The sequence below is a fragment of the Oryctolagus cuniculus genome, chromosome 7, assembly GCF_964237555.1.
Source record: "Oryctolagus cuniculus chromosome 7, mOryCun1.1, whole genome shotgun sequence".
Taxonomy (NCBI): Eukaryota; Metazoa; Chordata; class Mammalia; order Lagomorpha; family Leporidae; genus Oryctolagus; species Oryctolagus cuniculus.
The window spans coordinates 126887105-126903227 of NC_091438.1; the positions used below are offsets into that span (position 1 = coordinate 126887105).

General features: G+C 42.8%; 1 protein-coding gene across 8 annotated transcripts in view; it reads right to left on the reverse strand.

Annotated features, from left to right (window-relative positions):
* Positions 1 to 16123, reverse strand: part of MAST2 (microtubule associated serine/threonine kinase 2) — a 241448-nt gene that overhangs the window by 108000 nt on the left and 117325 nt on the right. For 6 of the 8 annotated variants that reach the window (XM_051857815.2, XM_051857812.2, XM_051857811.2 and 3 more), the window contains one exon: positions 12063 to 12094. In XM_051857815.2, coding sequence (XP_051713775.1) covers positions 12063 to 12094 — 32 coding nt within the window. The remainder of the gene's footprint in view (positions 1 to 12062; positions 12095 to 16123) is intronic. The other 2 variants (XM_051857813.2, XM_051857810.2) reach the window with 1 other exon arrangement.

Below are 16123 nucleotides of genomic sequence, written 5' to 3' on the forward strand. Positions count from 1 at the left end.
AGCAACTCAAGGACATGCAGGATATTTTAGAGATCTTGGCAATAGAGGAATTCACCCAAATTTACGGGTACTGCCAGTGAAATCTGACAGAATATCTTAGGTTGGCTTCTAGACTCATAATACAAGTAACAGAGGCTTTTAAAAGTCTAATTAGCATTCTTGTTACACTATGTAAATAATCAGGCCAAAAATGTTTGAAATTATTTTAGATCTAAAGGTAGGAGATTGTATGAAAATTCAGAATAAGCCAAAAAAGAAGGTGGGGGGAGAAGGAAGAGAGGAAGGGATGGAGGGAAAAAAGAAAGGGAAGAACAGAACAATTGCTGGGTATGTGCAGGGTACGTCTGAGAGAATAATATAATGCATTGCTTAGAGAATATTGCTCTAGGTTATTTGTTTTTTTTTTTTTTTCTAAAAAAAGATTTATTTATTTATTTGAAAGTTAGAGTTACACAGAGAGAAAAGAGGCAAAGAGAGAGAGAGAGAGAGAGGTCTTCCATCACTGGTTCACTCCCCAATTGGCTGCAATGGCCCAAGCTACACAGATCCAAAGCCAAGAGCCAGGAGATACCTCCAGGTCTCCCATGCGGGTGCAGGGGCCCAAGGACTTAGGCCATCTTCTGCTTTCCCAGGCCATAGCAGAGTGCTGGATTGGAGGAGGAGCACCTGGGTCTTGAACCAGTGCCCACGTGTGATACCGGAACTGCAGGCAGCAGCTTTACCTGCTATGCCACAGTGCCGGCCCCAGCTATTTGGTTCTAATCCTCTATTACCTTTGATCTATATTATTACTCTGTAAGTTACAACCAATGACAATGTATAATAATTCTTATCTATATACACACAAATTTTGTATAGTGGAGGTTCAGCTGCTTTCTCTTTTTCCTATAACACTTTGTAACCATTTTTTAATTTATTGCAAGAAACCTTTATTCCACAATTGTGCTTTTATTTTTTTTTTTTAACTTTTTTTTTTTTTTTTTTGACAGGCAGAGTGGACAGTGAGAGAGAGAGAGACAGAGAGAAAGGTCTTCCTTTGCCGTTGGTTCACCCTCCAATGGCCGCCATGGCCAGCGTGCTGCGGCCGGCTTACCACGCTGATCCGATGGCAGGAGCCAGGTACTTATCCTGGTCTCCCATGGGGTGCAGGGCACAACCACTTGGGCCATCCTCCACTGCACTCCCTGGCCACAGCAGAGAGCTGGCCTGGAAGAGGGGCAACCGGGACAGGATCCGGTGCCCCGACCGGGACTAGAACCCAGTGTGCAGGCGCCACAAGGCGGAGGATTAGCCTAGTGAGCCACGGCGCCGGCCTTCATTTCTTTTTTTTTTTTTTTTAAGATTTACTTATTTATGGGTTAATAACCAGAATCTACAAAGAGATCAAGAAACTCCACAACATCAAAACAAACAACCCACTTAGGAATTGGGCCAAGGACCTCAATAGACATTTTTCAAAACAGGAAATCCAAATGGCCAACAGACACATGAAAAAATGTTCAAGATCACTAGCAATCAGGGAAATGCAAATCAAAACCACAATGAGGTTTCACCTCACCCCGGTTAGAATGGCTCACATTCAGAAATCTACCAACAACAGATGCTGGCGAGGATGTGGGGAAAAAGGGACACTAACCCACTGTTGGTGGGAATGCAAACTGGTCAAGCCACTATGGAAGTCAGTCTGGAGATTCCTCAGAAACCTGAATATAATCCTAGCATACAACCAGCCATACCACTCAAAGGAAATGAAATTGGCAAACAAAAAAGCTGTGTGCACCTTAATGTTTATTGCAGCTCAATTCACAATAGCTAAGACCTGGAACCAACCCAAATGCCCATCGACAATAGACTGGATAAAGAAATTATGGGACATGTACTCTATAGAATACTATACAGCAGTCAAAAACAATGAAATATGGTCATTTGCAAGAAGATGGAGGAATCTGGAAAACATTATGCTGAGTGAATTAAGCCAGTCCCAAAGGGACAAATATCATATGTTCTCCCTGATCGGCGACAACTAACTGAGCACCAAAGGGGAAACCTGTTGAAGTGAAATGGACACTATGAGAAACAGTGACTTGATCAGCCCTTGTCCTGACTGTTGATGTACAATGTAATACTTTATCCATTTTAGTATTTTTTCTTTGTTTTGTTCTAGTTTGGTTGAACTCTGTAATTAACACACAATTATTCTTAGGTGTTTAAATTTTAACTGAAAAGTGATCCCTGTTAAATATAACAGTGGGAATAAGAGAAGGAGGAGATGTACAATTTGGGACATGCTCAATTGGACTTACCCCAAATGGTGGAGTTAGAAACGTGCCAGGGGATTCCAATACAATCCCATCAAGGTGGCATGTACTAATGCCATCTCACTAGTCCAAGTGATCAATTTCAGTTCACAATTGATCACACTGATAGGTCTAAGAGTCAAAGGGATTGCACAAACAAGACTAGTGTCTGCTAATACTAACTGATAGAATCAAAAAGGGAGAGGGCTGACACCGCGGCTCAATAGGCTAATCCTCCACCTAGCAGCGCCGGCACACCAGGTTCTAGTCCTGGTCAGCGCACCGAATTCTGTCCCGGTTGCCCCTCTTCCAGGCCAGCTCTCTGCTATGGCCAGGGAGTGCAGTGGAGGATGGCCCAAGTACTTGGGCTCTGCACCCCATGGGAGACCAGGAGAAGCTCCTGGCTCCTGCCATCGGATCAGTGCAGTGCACCAGCCACGGCGGCCATTGGAGGGTAAACCAACGGCAAAGGAAGTCCTTTCTCTCTCTCTCTCTCTCTCACTGTCCACTCTGCCTGTAAAAAAAAAAGAGAGGGGAACGATCCATCATGGGAACCGGGATACACAGCAGACTCATAGAATGGCAAATGTCCTAAATAGCACTCTGGCCTCAGAATCAGCACTTAAGGCATTCAGATATGGCTGAAGAACCCATGAGAGTATCTTAGGCATGGAAAGCCAAGACACTCTGGCGGGAGGGGGGGACCTAAATGAAAGATCTCTGCGAGTGAGATCCCAGTGGAAAGAACGGGGCCATCAAAGAAGGAGGTACCTTTCTCTGAAGGGAGGAGAGAACTTCCACTTTGACTATGACCCTGTCGGAATAAGATCGAAGTCAGCGAACTCAAAAGGCTTCCATAGCCTGTGCAACTCATGACTAGAACCTAGGGAGATTACTGATGCCATAAACAAGACTGTCAAATTGTTAAGTCAACAACAGGAGTCACTGTGTACTTACTTCTCATGTGGGATCTGTCCTTAATGTGTTGTCCAATGTGAAGTAATGCTATAACTGGTACTGAAACAGTATTTTACACTTTGTGTTTCTGTGTGGGTGCAAACTGATGAAATCTTTACTTAATATATACTATTTTTATTTTTATTTTTATTTATTTACTTATTTATTTTTGACAGGCAGAGTGGATAGTGAGAGAGAGAGACAGAGAGAAAGGTCTTCCTTTTGCCGTTGGTTCACCCTCCAATGGCCACCACAGCCAGCGCGCTTCGGCCGATGCACCATGCTGATCCAAAGGCAGGAGCCAGGTGCTTTTCCTGGTCTCCCATGGGGTGCAGGGCCCAAGCACTTGGGCCATCCTCCACTGCACTCCCGGGCCACAGCAGAGAGCTGGCCTGGAAGAGGGGCAACTGGGAAATAATCTGGCGCCCCGACAGGGACTAAAACCCGGTGTGCCGGCGCTGCTAGGTGGAGGATTAGCCTATTGAGCCATGGCGCCGGCCATTAATATATACTAAATCGATCTTCTGTATATAAAGAGAATTGAAAATGAATCTTGATGTGAATGGAATGGAAGAGGGAGTGGGAGATGGTAGGGGTGTGAGTGGGAGGGAAATTATGGGGGGGAAGAGCCATTGTAATCCATAAACTGTACTTTGGAAATTTATATTTAATAAATTAAAAAAAAGATTTACTTATTTATTTGATAGTCAGTTAGAGAAAGAGGGAGAGAGAAAAAGAGAGAGAGAGAGTAGATCTTCTATCTACTGGTTCACTCCCCAAATGGCTACAATGGCCAGAGCTGGGCTAGGCCAAAGCCAGGAGTTTCACCTGGGTTTCCCACATGGATCCAGGCAACCAAGGACGTGGGCCATTGTCCGCTGCTTTTTCAGGCACATTATCAGAAAGCTCAATAGAAAGTGGAGCAGCAGCACTCAAACTGGCACCCATATGAGATGCCAGCATTGCAGGCAGCAGCTTAACCCATTGAGCCACAACACGCTGGCCCCTCATTTCTCTTTTGAACTTGCTTTTAGATATACCTACTACACCACAGCACCAGCCCCTTACATGTGTATTTTTAAAAAATCAGTAGCTTTGCATATATTTTTAAATTTTTTATTATGAAACTAGACATACTTCTCATGGCAGGAAGAGGCCACATTTCACTGTAAAGTTTGTTAGCTCTATTTAAAAATCTTTTTTTTTTTTTTTGGACAGGCAGAGTGGACAGTGAGAGAGAGAGAGAGAGACAGAGAGAAAGGTCTTCCTTTTCTTTTGGTTCACCCCCCAATGGCCGCTGCAGCCGGCGCACCACGCTGATCCGAAGCCAGGAGCCAGGTGCTTCTCCTGGTCTCCCATGGGGTGCAGGGCCCAAGCACTTGGGCCATCCTCCATTGTACTCCCGGGCCATAGCAGAGAGCTGGCCTGGAGGAGGGGCAACTGGGGCAGGATGCGGCGCCCCGACCGGGACTAGAACCCAGTGTGCCAGCGCCGCTAGGTGGAGGATTAGCCTATTGAGCCGCGGCGCCGGCCCCCCTTTGAATCTTAATCCTATCAATTTGATCAACTGTGAACTGAAATCGATTACTTGGACTAGTGAGATGGCATTGGTACATGCCACCTTGATGGGATTGAATTGGAATCCTCTGGCACGTTTTTAACTCTGCCATTTGGGGCAAGTCATATTGTAACTCCATTTCTTTAAAAGACCAATTTTTAAAAGATAGGTTCTTGGGGCTGGCGCCATGGCTCACTTGGTTAATCCTCTGCCTGTGGCGCCGGGATCTCATATGGGCACCGGGTTCTAGTCCCGGTTGCTCCTCTTCCAGTCCAGCTCTCTGCTGTGGTCCAGGAGGGCAGTGGAGGATGGCCCAAGTGCTTGGGCCCCTGCACCCACATGGGAGACCAGGAGGAAGCACCTGACTCCCGTATTCAGATTGGCATAGAACCAGTTGTGGCGGCCATTTGGGGAGTTAACCAACGGAAGGAAGACTTTCCTCTCTATCTCTCTCTCACTGTCCATAACTCTGCCTGTCAAATAATAATAATAATAAAAAGATAGGTTCTTAAATGTAATATAAACCTAGACAGTCTGGTTTCACAATCCATAAAGCTACCAAAACTTCTTGATTTTCAAAGCTCCACAGAAAAACTAAAACCCTGCACTGGCTATATTAGACACCACTGATAATTCATAAAAGGATTATTACGTATTTGTAGTAGGTGGTATCCCTTCTCAGCACGTTGTCTAGAAGCACTGATTCAGCACCAAGTTGCATCAGAGTGTGAAAATAAATGGTGCTATGGCAGTTTCACAAGGGCAAAGTTTGCCACATCACATCCTTGAGCCTCAATAACTCTTCGTTTCCACTGCCCATCACTACAGATACCAGATGTTCACTTTCATCCAGTATTTGGAGTCCAAAACTACTGCCCAAATGAGTAAGTCTACAATGCAAAAGAAAAACTAGAGCCGGCGCCGTGGCTCAATAGGCTAATCCTCCACCTTGCGGCGCCGGCACACCGGGTTCTAGTCCCGGTCGGGGCGCCGGATTCTGTCCCGGTTGCCCCTCTTCCAGGCCAGCTCTCTGCTATGGCCAGGGAGTGCAGTGGAGGATGGCCCAGGTGCTTGGGCCCTGCACCCCATGGGAGACCAGGAAAAGCACCTGGATCCTGGCTCCTGCCATCGGATCAGCGCGGTGTGCCGGCTGCAGCGGCGGCCATTGGAGGGTGAACCAACGGCAAAGGAAGACCTTTCTCTCTCTGTCTCTCTCTCTCACTGTCCACTCTGCCTGTCAAAAAAAAAAAAAAAAAAAAAAAAAAAAAAAAAAAAAAAAACTAGCCCAGGGATTCTAAAAATAAAGACCGGAAACATCAACACACACACACATACAAACACACACACATACACACATGAAGCATTATACAGCTATCTCTTCACTCCAACAGTCCATTTTTTTTAACGTCCAATGAGTGCTGACAGCCTCTAAGAAGTAAAGCAAGACATTTAATTAAATATGAGGGCAGGGGCCGGTGTTGTATAACAGGTTAAGCCACCACCTGAAGCACTGGCATCCCAAGTGCTTAGGCCCCTGCACCCATGCGGGAGACCTGGAAGAAGCTCCTGCTCCTGGCGTCAGCACCAGCCATCGTGGCCAATGAAGAGTGAACTAGCGGATGGAAGATCTCTTTCTCTCTCCCCCTCCCTCCTTCCCTCCCTCCCTCTTTTTGTGTAACTCTGCTTTTCAAGTAAATAAATCTTAAAAAATAAAATTAAAATTAAAAGAAGTATGAGGGTAATTGCCTTAAATTATCATGAGTGTTAGAAAAGCTGAACTTTCTGGGGAACTAAAAGGACAAAAATATCATTTACATCTAGCTCTCAAATGTGGAGTCCAGGTATTGGTGCTGACATTCATAGCAGAACAACCCTTTATGAAAGGAATTGCTGGCCGGCGCCGTGGCTTGATAGGCTAATCCTCTGCCCTGGCACCGGCACACCGGGTTCTAGTCCCAGTTGGGGCGCCGGATTCTGTCCCAGTCACTCCTCTTCCAGGCCAGCTCTCTGCTGTGGCCCGGGAGTGCAGTGGAGGATGGCCCAAGTGCTTGGGCCCTGCACCCGCATGGGAGACCAGGAAAAGCACCTGGCTCCTGGCTTCAGATCGGCACAGTGCGCCGGCCACAGCAGCCATTGGAGGGTGAACCAACGGAAAAAGGAAGACCTTTCTCTTTGTCTCTGTCTCTCTCTCACTGTCCACTCTGCCTATCAAAAATAAAAGAAAGAAAGAAAGAAAGAAAGAAAGGAAGGAAGGAAGGAAGGAAGGAAGGAAGGAAGGAAGGAAGGAAGGAAGGAAGGAAGGAAGGAAGGAAGGAATTGCCAAAACAAGGCCACCTACACAGAACTGGATGAGGAAAGCCATTCATAGCTATACTGGTTATGAAAAACTAAAACACCGTTCTCCTCTAGCTTGGGTCAAGAAACACAAAAACCTCAGAACTTCAAATTATTTTTCTGAAGACATGCACACTTTGAACAAATGTATCAAAAATCCCCTATACATATTCTAGACTAGATTTTTAATGCATTAAAAATTGTCCAGATGGGTTTAAATATGAAACAGCTTTCTAAAAATGAAAATGATTTAATTTCAAGAAGCCAAATTTAAAATAAATGGTATGATACAGGCCAAAAGAACTTTTATAACCAACCTGTCCCAATAAAGCCCTATCACAGCAGGCATGAATGTTGTCATTCTTCATATTCTCTTCCCTAATATGACCATAGCTACTTATTCCAGACTCCTGCTCTTTGCTCAAATGTCACCTTAATGAGAAAATTAATTCCTGGACAATGTAATTTGAAACTTAAAAATCTCTGTCCTACCAAAATACACACCCTCGTTTTCCTATCTGGCTTTATTTTCTTTATAGTACTCAGTACAAAATAATATGCCATAGATGTTTCTATTTGTCTCTCTTGAACAAAATGGGAAGCACCTGGCTCCTGTCTTCAGATCAGCATGGTGTGCCGGCAGCCATTGGAGGGTGAACCAAGGGCAAAGGAAGACCTTTCTCTCTGTCTCTCTCTCTCACTGTCCACTCTGCCTGTCAAAAAAAAAAAAAAAAAAAAAAAAAAAAACACCTTCTGGAGCTAGTGCTTTGGCACAGTGGGTTAATCCTCTGCATGTAATACCAGCATCCCATATGGATGCTGGTTCTAGTCCCAGCTGCTGCTCTTCTAATCCAGCTCTCTGTTATGGCCTGGGAAAGCAGTAGAAGACGGCCCAAGTCCTTGGGCCCCTGTTCCCATGTGGGAGGCCCAGCAGAAGCTCATGGCTCCTGGCTTCAGTGTGATCCAGCTCCAGTCGTTATGGCCATCTGCTGAGTGAACCAGCGGATGGAAGATCTTTCTCTCTGTCTCTCTTTTTCTCTCACTGTCTGTAACTCTACCTCTCAAATAAATAAATAAACTTCTAAAACCTTCTAGACTAGGTGACAAGAAACAATGAGGCAAATGGTGAGTCATTTGTTTTCCTAGCATCAATTTTTTCACACTGATTACAACTTTTAAGTACAAATTAAGTTTATTCAAACACATGTTCTATGGTTCTTACTTTTCTGACTTCTTTGCTGAGAATGCTAAGCAGTACAGCTTGCCTTCTGCTGCATGCTCTCTACAAAGACTTGCCCTGTTCCATACTGAAGAAGGGCCATGGAACAGCAGTGACATGGGGGAGATGGATGAGCATGGAGAGTAGGTGGCCAAACCTCTCACTTGTAAAGCAGAAAGGATACTTTCTGTATACAGCTACACATAACTTGTCAAGAGCAAAGCCTCATTGGTATCTATGTTTCCTCATTTCCTTACAAAAAAGAAAAAGCTTTTGCTACTCTTTCAATATTAGAGATAAAAAAGATATTGTTTATATGGAAGAAATGGAGAATTTCTGGCATTTTAAATAATATAAGCTCTTCAAGAGAATAATGTATCTGGGGCCGGCGCCGTGGCACAGTAGGTTAATCCTCTGCCTGTGGTGCTGGCATCCCATATGGGCACTGGTTCTAGTCCCGGCTGCTCCTCTTCCAATCCAGCTCTCTGCTATGGCCTGGGATAGCAGTAGAGGATGGCCCAAGTTCTTGGGCCCCTGCACCCGCGTGGGAGACCCAGAAGAAGCTTCTGGCTTCTGGCTTTGGATTGGCGCAGCTTTGGCTATTGCAGCCATTTGGGGAGTGAACCAACGGAAGAAAGACCTTTCTCTCTGCTTTTCCCTCTGTCTGTAACTCTACCTCTCAAATAAATAAATGAAATCTTACATTATAACTTCAGAACTTAGATCTGTTCCCAGCACATACTACGTATGAATGTGTATTTTTTACTGGATGATCAAGTGTCCAAATTTGAGTTATATTATCTAAAAAGGAAAAGTCTAGCTCTGATTCTTATTAATTAAACATTTTACAGCAGTTGAAATAGGTCTAACTTATATAACACTAAAATGATCAAAAAATTATTTTGGTTTAAAACTGAGGGGTCAGCACTGTGGCGTAGTGGGTAAAGCCACCACCTGCAGTGCCAGCATCCCATATGGGCGCCGGTTCAAGACCCGGCTGCTCCACTTCCAATCTAGCTCTCTGCTATGTCCTGAGAAAGCAGTAGATGATGACCCAAGTCCTTGGGCCCCTGCACCCACATGGGAGACCAGAAGAAGCACCTGGCTCCTGGCTTCGGATCGGTGCAGCTGTGGTTGTTGCGGCCTATTGGAGAGTGAACCAGTGGATGGAAGACCTCTCTCTCTCTCTCTCTCTCTCTGTCTCCTTCTCTATATATATAACTCTTTCAAATAAATAAATAAATCTTTAAAAAAAAAAAAACTGAAGTGATTGGAGCCGGCGCTATGGTGTAGTGGGTAAAGCAGCCTCCTGCAATGCCAATATCCCATGTGGGCGCCCGTTCAAGATCCAGCTGCTCCACTTCCAATCCAACACTCTGCTATGGCCTGGGAAAGCAGTGGAAGATGGCCTAAGTCCTTGGGCCCCTGCACCCGCATGGGAGACCCGGAAGAAGCTCCTGGCTCCAGGCTTCAGATCGGCACAGCTCCGGCCACTGCGGCCAATTGGGGAGTGAGCCAGCAGATGGAAGACCTCTCTCTCTATCTCTTTGCCTCTCCTTCTCTCTGTGTGTAACTCTTTCAAATAAATAAATAAATCTTTTAAAAAATAATAATAATAAATAAAACTGAAGTGACCAAAAAATTCTTTCAGTATCAAATGAAAATAAGGATAACCCTCTTCCTCCTCCTTCCCCGCTACTTCGTTCATTAGAGGCACACATTCCTGGAAGAAGCTACCAAACTCAGGCATTAATTCATTTCACTTAATCTTGAAGCAAAGCTCAGAGAACTTTCAAATAAAGAGAATCAAAAGAAATAAATGTCAGAAGTATTAGGAAACACAAATATTTTCAGAATATAATGCTGAAAAGCCAGTCCCCTTAAATATACCTACTCAGTGGAGCACCCCAGTGAGAGTCTTGCTGATGTAGTATGTGTAGCATCCCTGCCCAAGTTTATAGAAGACTTGGGACACCAGTGAAGCCAGAACTGAAATCCACTGTTAAATCTAAATTTAAAGGAACATATGTGGCTCTTAAATAACAGAACCAGCCTAAATTTAATCCAACATGTTTACAAGAATTCTAAAAATAATACATCTTAGAATAAAACTACTTGTAAAAGTAATGAATCACTATCACATAATATTAAGTGATCCTTCCAATAAAAAAGAAATCCTTTAATAAAAAGAAAAAGTGTGTGTCATGATCTTCATTTTGTACATCAGGCAACTAAGATTAAAGTCAATGAAGTGATTTGTTTAGGTTTACAAAGCAAGATAAGTGACACAGCCAAGACTTACACCTAAGGTTCAAGTGTTTTCTGCCTTATAAGTAAAGTCCCATCATGACTTTTCATAAGCTAGCCAAAAAGGCTTTACAAAAATCTGAATGCAATGTAGTCAAGAGTGCTTTTTACAAAATAAAATCCCAAAGACAGTAATATAATTATTACGTTTGTATTCCATAAATTTGAAAAACTGCATATGATATAAAGTATACTTAATAAATAAAGATGAATATTGTTATGACCTCCTCCTTAATTACATCTCATATGCTTCTGCAAGAGTTTCAAAGCCTTTGTTTTTTATCATAGCTCTATTTTATTTAGTGTTTCCCAAATTTGCTATTAGTAAATCATGGTGGAGACGGTTTGAATGTATAAAATATAGGTTCTTGGATACCAATATGCACTTAAACCATCATTCCAGATGTCCTGGATAAGTCACATTTGCAATATTGTCCCAGCAGAATTCTTTTTTTTTTTTTTTTTTTTTTGACAGGCAGAGTGGACAGTGAGAGAGAGAGACAGAGAGAAAGGTCTTCCTTTTGCCGTTGGTTCACCCTCCAATGGCCGCCGCGGCCGGCGCACCGCACTGATCCAATGGCCGGAGCCAGGTACTTATCCTGGTCTCTCATGGGGTGCAGGGCCCAAGCACTTGGGCCATCCTCCACTGCACTCCCTGGCCACAGCAGAGAGCTGGCCTGGAAGAGGGGCAACCGGGACAGAATCTGGCGCCCTGACCAGGACTAGAACCCGGTGTGCCGGCGCCGCTAGGCAGAGGATTAGCCTAGTGAGCCGCGGTGCCGGCCCCCAGCAGAATTCTTAAAGACAGTCCAAGAAATTATTAGGGAATTAAAATGCAGACAAAGACTTTTTGTCAATCTCCTCTAACCCTGAAGCTAGAGTAAAAACTAAAAGGTTGGGAACATATTTCAACCGAGTTTCCAAACTTAGCTGTGCTTGCCCCAGCTTGTCAGAAAAGTCTGTCCTCCCCTAGCCCCATTTACACAATAAACACAGACACAGAGCTTCATTTTTAACATCTTTACCTTCTTAGTTTGAGTCTACTAAAACTCAATAAATCTCAAAACACAAGTATAAGACATTTAAGTGATAGCTTTCCCAAAATGCTAGGCAAACATTGACATAGGAAAGGAGCTTTGAGGGAGGGAAAGTAAGAAAAGAAAGGACAACCTGACTTATCAAAAGAAGTTAGCTGGTCTGCTGGCTTCCCTGGCACAGATAGCAGCCCACAGGGGGAAAAGATAAAGAGAGAGAGAGAGAGAGAGAGAGAGAGAGAGAGAGATTGATTGATTCTTGAATGGGATTCCTACAATGCTAAAAGAGCAGTTCCCAAGACAGATTTCCAAGTAGAAGATCATTATAATTGTAATGGTAATATCAATCTACTTACAAGCTGCCTCTTCTTGGAAGGCTCAACTCCTTCTGAAAAATAAAATACACACAAATTAGACAAAAATAAGGGCCCATTTCAGTTGTGTAGGTTTTTCAAATGTCCCAGGAGATTTACAGCATTCTCTCAATAATCATCTCATTCTAAATAAACTTTCCTATTAATATCAGTGAAATAAAGAGCCATCAGAATAATTATACTTCTTTATTTTTCCTTCCTAAAAGGAATGTCAGACCATTTGCAATATTTTTTCCACTAGATGGAACCATCTCCCCAGTAAAGATTCCATGTACTCTTTGGGCCAAGCATTAACTACTGATAAATTTGTAAAGGATTCATATAATTAGCAACAGCAATATGAAATGAATGAAATGGGATGAGGGGGCAGTATTAGACAAATAAGTAAGTATAAAAATAGGGAAAAAAAGATTACCATACATACCACTGGCATGAAAAATAACCCTTACCATAAGTTGGAGTCCCTATGACTTGCTTTCCAAATAAATAAAGTCCCAATTCTCACGGGCCCCACTTAACAACCACTTAACAATTTTTTTTTTAAGATTTATTTATTTGAAAGACTGAGTTACAGAGAGAAAGAGGGACAGATACAGAGAGAGAAAGAGATATCTTCTAAACTCTGGTTTATTTCCCAGATGGTCACAATGGCCAGGGCTGAGCCAGGCCAGAGCCAGGAGTCAGGAGTTTCATACAGGTCTCCCAAGTGGGTAGCAGGATGACCCAAAGACTTGGGCCATCTTGCATTGCTTTTCCCAGGCTATTAGCAGGGAGCTGGATCAAAAGTGGAGCAGCCAGAACACAAACTAGTCACCCATATAGGATACCAGCATCACAGGCTGCAGCTTTAGCTGCTAAGCCACACCAATCCTCTTAACAACTATTCCTAATTTGTGATTTTCTTTTACATGTGTGTCATTATATCTTTATTTTTCCCTAAAGATTTATTCATTTATGTGAGAATCAGAATTATAGACAGAGGGAGAGGTCTTCTACCCACTGGATCAGTCTCCAAATGACCCCAACAGCTGAAGCTGGACCAACCTGAAGCCAGGAGCCAGGAGCCTCCTCTCAGTCTCCCATGTGGGTGCAGAGGCCCAAGCACTTGGGCCATCCTCTACTGCTCTCCCAGACTACCAGCAGGGAGCTGGATCAGAAGTGGAGCAGCCGGGACTCAAATCAGTGCTCATACTGGATGCCAACACCACAGGCAGAGTCCTAACTCACTATGCCACAGCACCAGCCCCGTGTCATTACATCTTATGTTATCATAAACAGTGCTGTTCTACATGCTTTTAAACTACATATACATGGTTTCAAATTACATGTATTCAACTGTTGGCATCAGTAGCTATATTTCATTTTAGTTCAATAATCTTTAGTCAGTAGTCCAGTCTATACACTAATATTTATTTGTCCCTTCTCCAACAGAGGGAAAATCAATTTCATTTCCATGTTTTCTTCTGCATCAAAACAATTCTTGAGTCTCTCAATTTAATTTTTCTCATAAAAGAGTTCAAACGCAAGTGTTTCTGCTAAAAGAGTTGTAAAAAAGCCTACTGGTTTTTGGTATTGCAATACAAGCCACATGGTCTCTTCCATATCCTCTCAAGTCTCCTAAATGGTATTCCATTCCTGCTCTACCCTTGGCCCGCTATGGTATACATATTCTCAACATAACAGAGTGATTCTTCTTAAAAGTAAGTTAAGGCCAGCGCCGTGGCTCACTTGGCTAATCCTCTGCCTGAGGCGCCGGCACCTCGGGTTCTAGTCCTGGTTAGGGCACCGGATTCTGTCTCGGTTGCTCCTCTTCCAGTCCAGCTCTCTGCTGTGGCCCGGGAAGGCAGCGGAGGATGGCCCAAGTGCTTGGGCCCTGCACCCACATGGGAGACCAGGAGGAGGCACCTGGCTCCTGGCTTCGGATAGGCACAGTGCTCCGGCCGTAGCAGCCATTTGGGGGGTGAACCAACGGAAAAAAGGAAGACCTTTCTCTCTGTCTCTCTCTCTCTTTGACTAACTCTGCCTGTCAAAAAAAAAAAAAAAAAAGTAAGTTAAGAACACTACAGTACTGCTCAAAACCCTCTAATGACTCTCTATTTCATTCATGAGTCAAAGCCAAGAAAAACAAAACACAAAGCTAGAAGCATCACACTACTTGACTTCAAAGTATACTACAAAGCTATAGTAACCAAAACAACATGGTTATAAAATAATAAAATAAAATAAAAATATAATATAAAAATAATAAAATAAAATAATAAAAACAGAAGCACAGACCAATGAAACAAAATAGGGATCCTATTATTAGAAATAAATTCAAGCACTTAAAACTAAATGGCTTTTGACTAAAGTGCCAAGAATATACATTTCAGCAATAAATGACACTGGAAAAACTGGATGTCCACCTGCAGAAGAATGAGGTTAGACCACTCTATGTCTTACTATATATAAAAATTAATTCAAAATTGATTAAAGACTCAAATGTAAAACCTGAAACTATACAAGAACTAAAAGGAAACACAGGGGAAATGCTCCAAGACTGGTCTGGTCAAGAACATAAAAACAGACAATAAAAGGAAAAATAGGTAAGAGGAATTACATCAAACTAAAAGGCTTCTGTACAGCAAAGGAAATCAGCAGAACGAAAACCCAACTACTGAATGGAAGGAAATATTCACAAACATAATAAAGGGGTTAATACCCAGAATATATAAGGAGCTTTAAAAATTTACCAGCAAAACAAACAAACAAAAAATCCAACCAAAGAATGGGCAAAAAGAAATGGGTACCTCTCAAATACAGTCCACACGAATATGAAAAAAGTTCAACATTATTAATCGTCAGAGCAATGCAACTTAAAATCACAGTGAGATATCACCTCATTCCAGTTAGAACAGCTATTATCAAAATGACAAGATATAATAAATACTAGAAAGGATGTGGAGAAAGGGGAACTCTTCTAACAGTTGGTGGGAGTGTAAATTAGTACAGTCACTATAGGAAAACAGAATAGAGGTTCCTCAAAAATTAAAAACATAAGAGTGGGTGATCAGCCTAATGGCTTAAATGCCTGCAATCTGACATGTGAATGCCTGAATTCAATTCCCAGCTTCAACTTTTGACTCCAGCTTCTTGCTGGTGAAGACACTGGAGGCAATAGTGATGGCTCAACTGATTGGGTTCTGGCTTACCCACACAGGAGACCTGGACTACATTCCTAGCTCCTGGCTCCAGCCTGGCAGGCATTTGAGAATCGAAGCAATGGATGGGAGCACTCTCCATCTATCTGCCTCTCAAATAAATAATAAACTACTACAGGATCTAGCAATAACAATACTGTGTATACATCCACAGTATGAAAAGACTTTAAAAAGTTTATGGAAAATGAAACTGAAAATAAGTTTACCTTGGTGTCAAAAAATTTGAGATCCCTGCATAGTTTTTTTCTTTCACAGCACTCATTTGTCATGAACCTTCTGAAGACCCCTCACATATAAAAGCAGGATATGGTAAAGATACCTGCACTCATGTGTTTATTGCAGCACTATACATAATAACCAACATATGGAATCAACCTAAGTTCCATCAACAAATGAATGGATGAAGAAAATGTGGTATATATACACACATCCTGTCATGATGCAGCAACATGGATGAATCAGAGACTATCATGTTAAATGAAATAATACTGGCAGAGAAAGACAGATACTACATGACCTCACTCATATGTGGAATCTAAAAAAGCTGAGCTCACAGAAACAGAGAGAATAGTGGCCACAGGAGACCCAAGAGGGTAAAGGACAGAGGGGAATTGGCAAGAGATTAGATAAGGGGACAAAGTTACAGCCAGATAGAAGAAATAAACTCTAGTCTTCTATTGCACTGTAAGGTAACTGCAGTTAGCAATAATGACTTGCACAGAGATGATCTAGAACATTCTCATACAAAGAAATGATAAATGTGATAACAACCTAAATATCCTGAGTTCATCATTGTACATGCATAAATGTACTGAAACACCACACTGTACCCAAAAATATGAA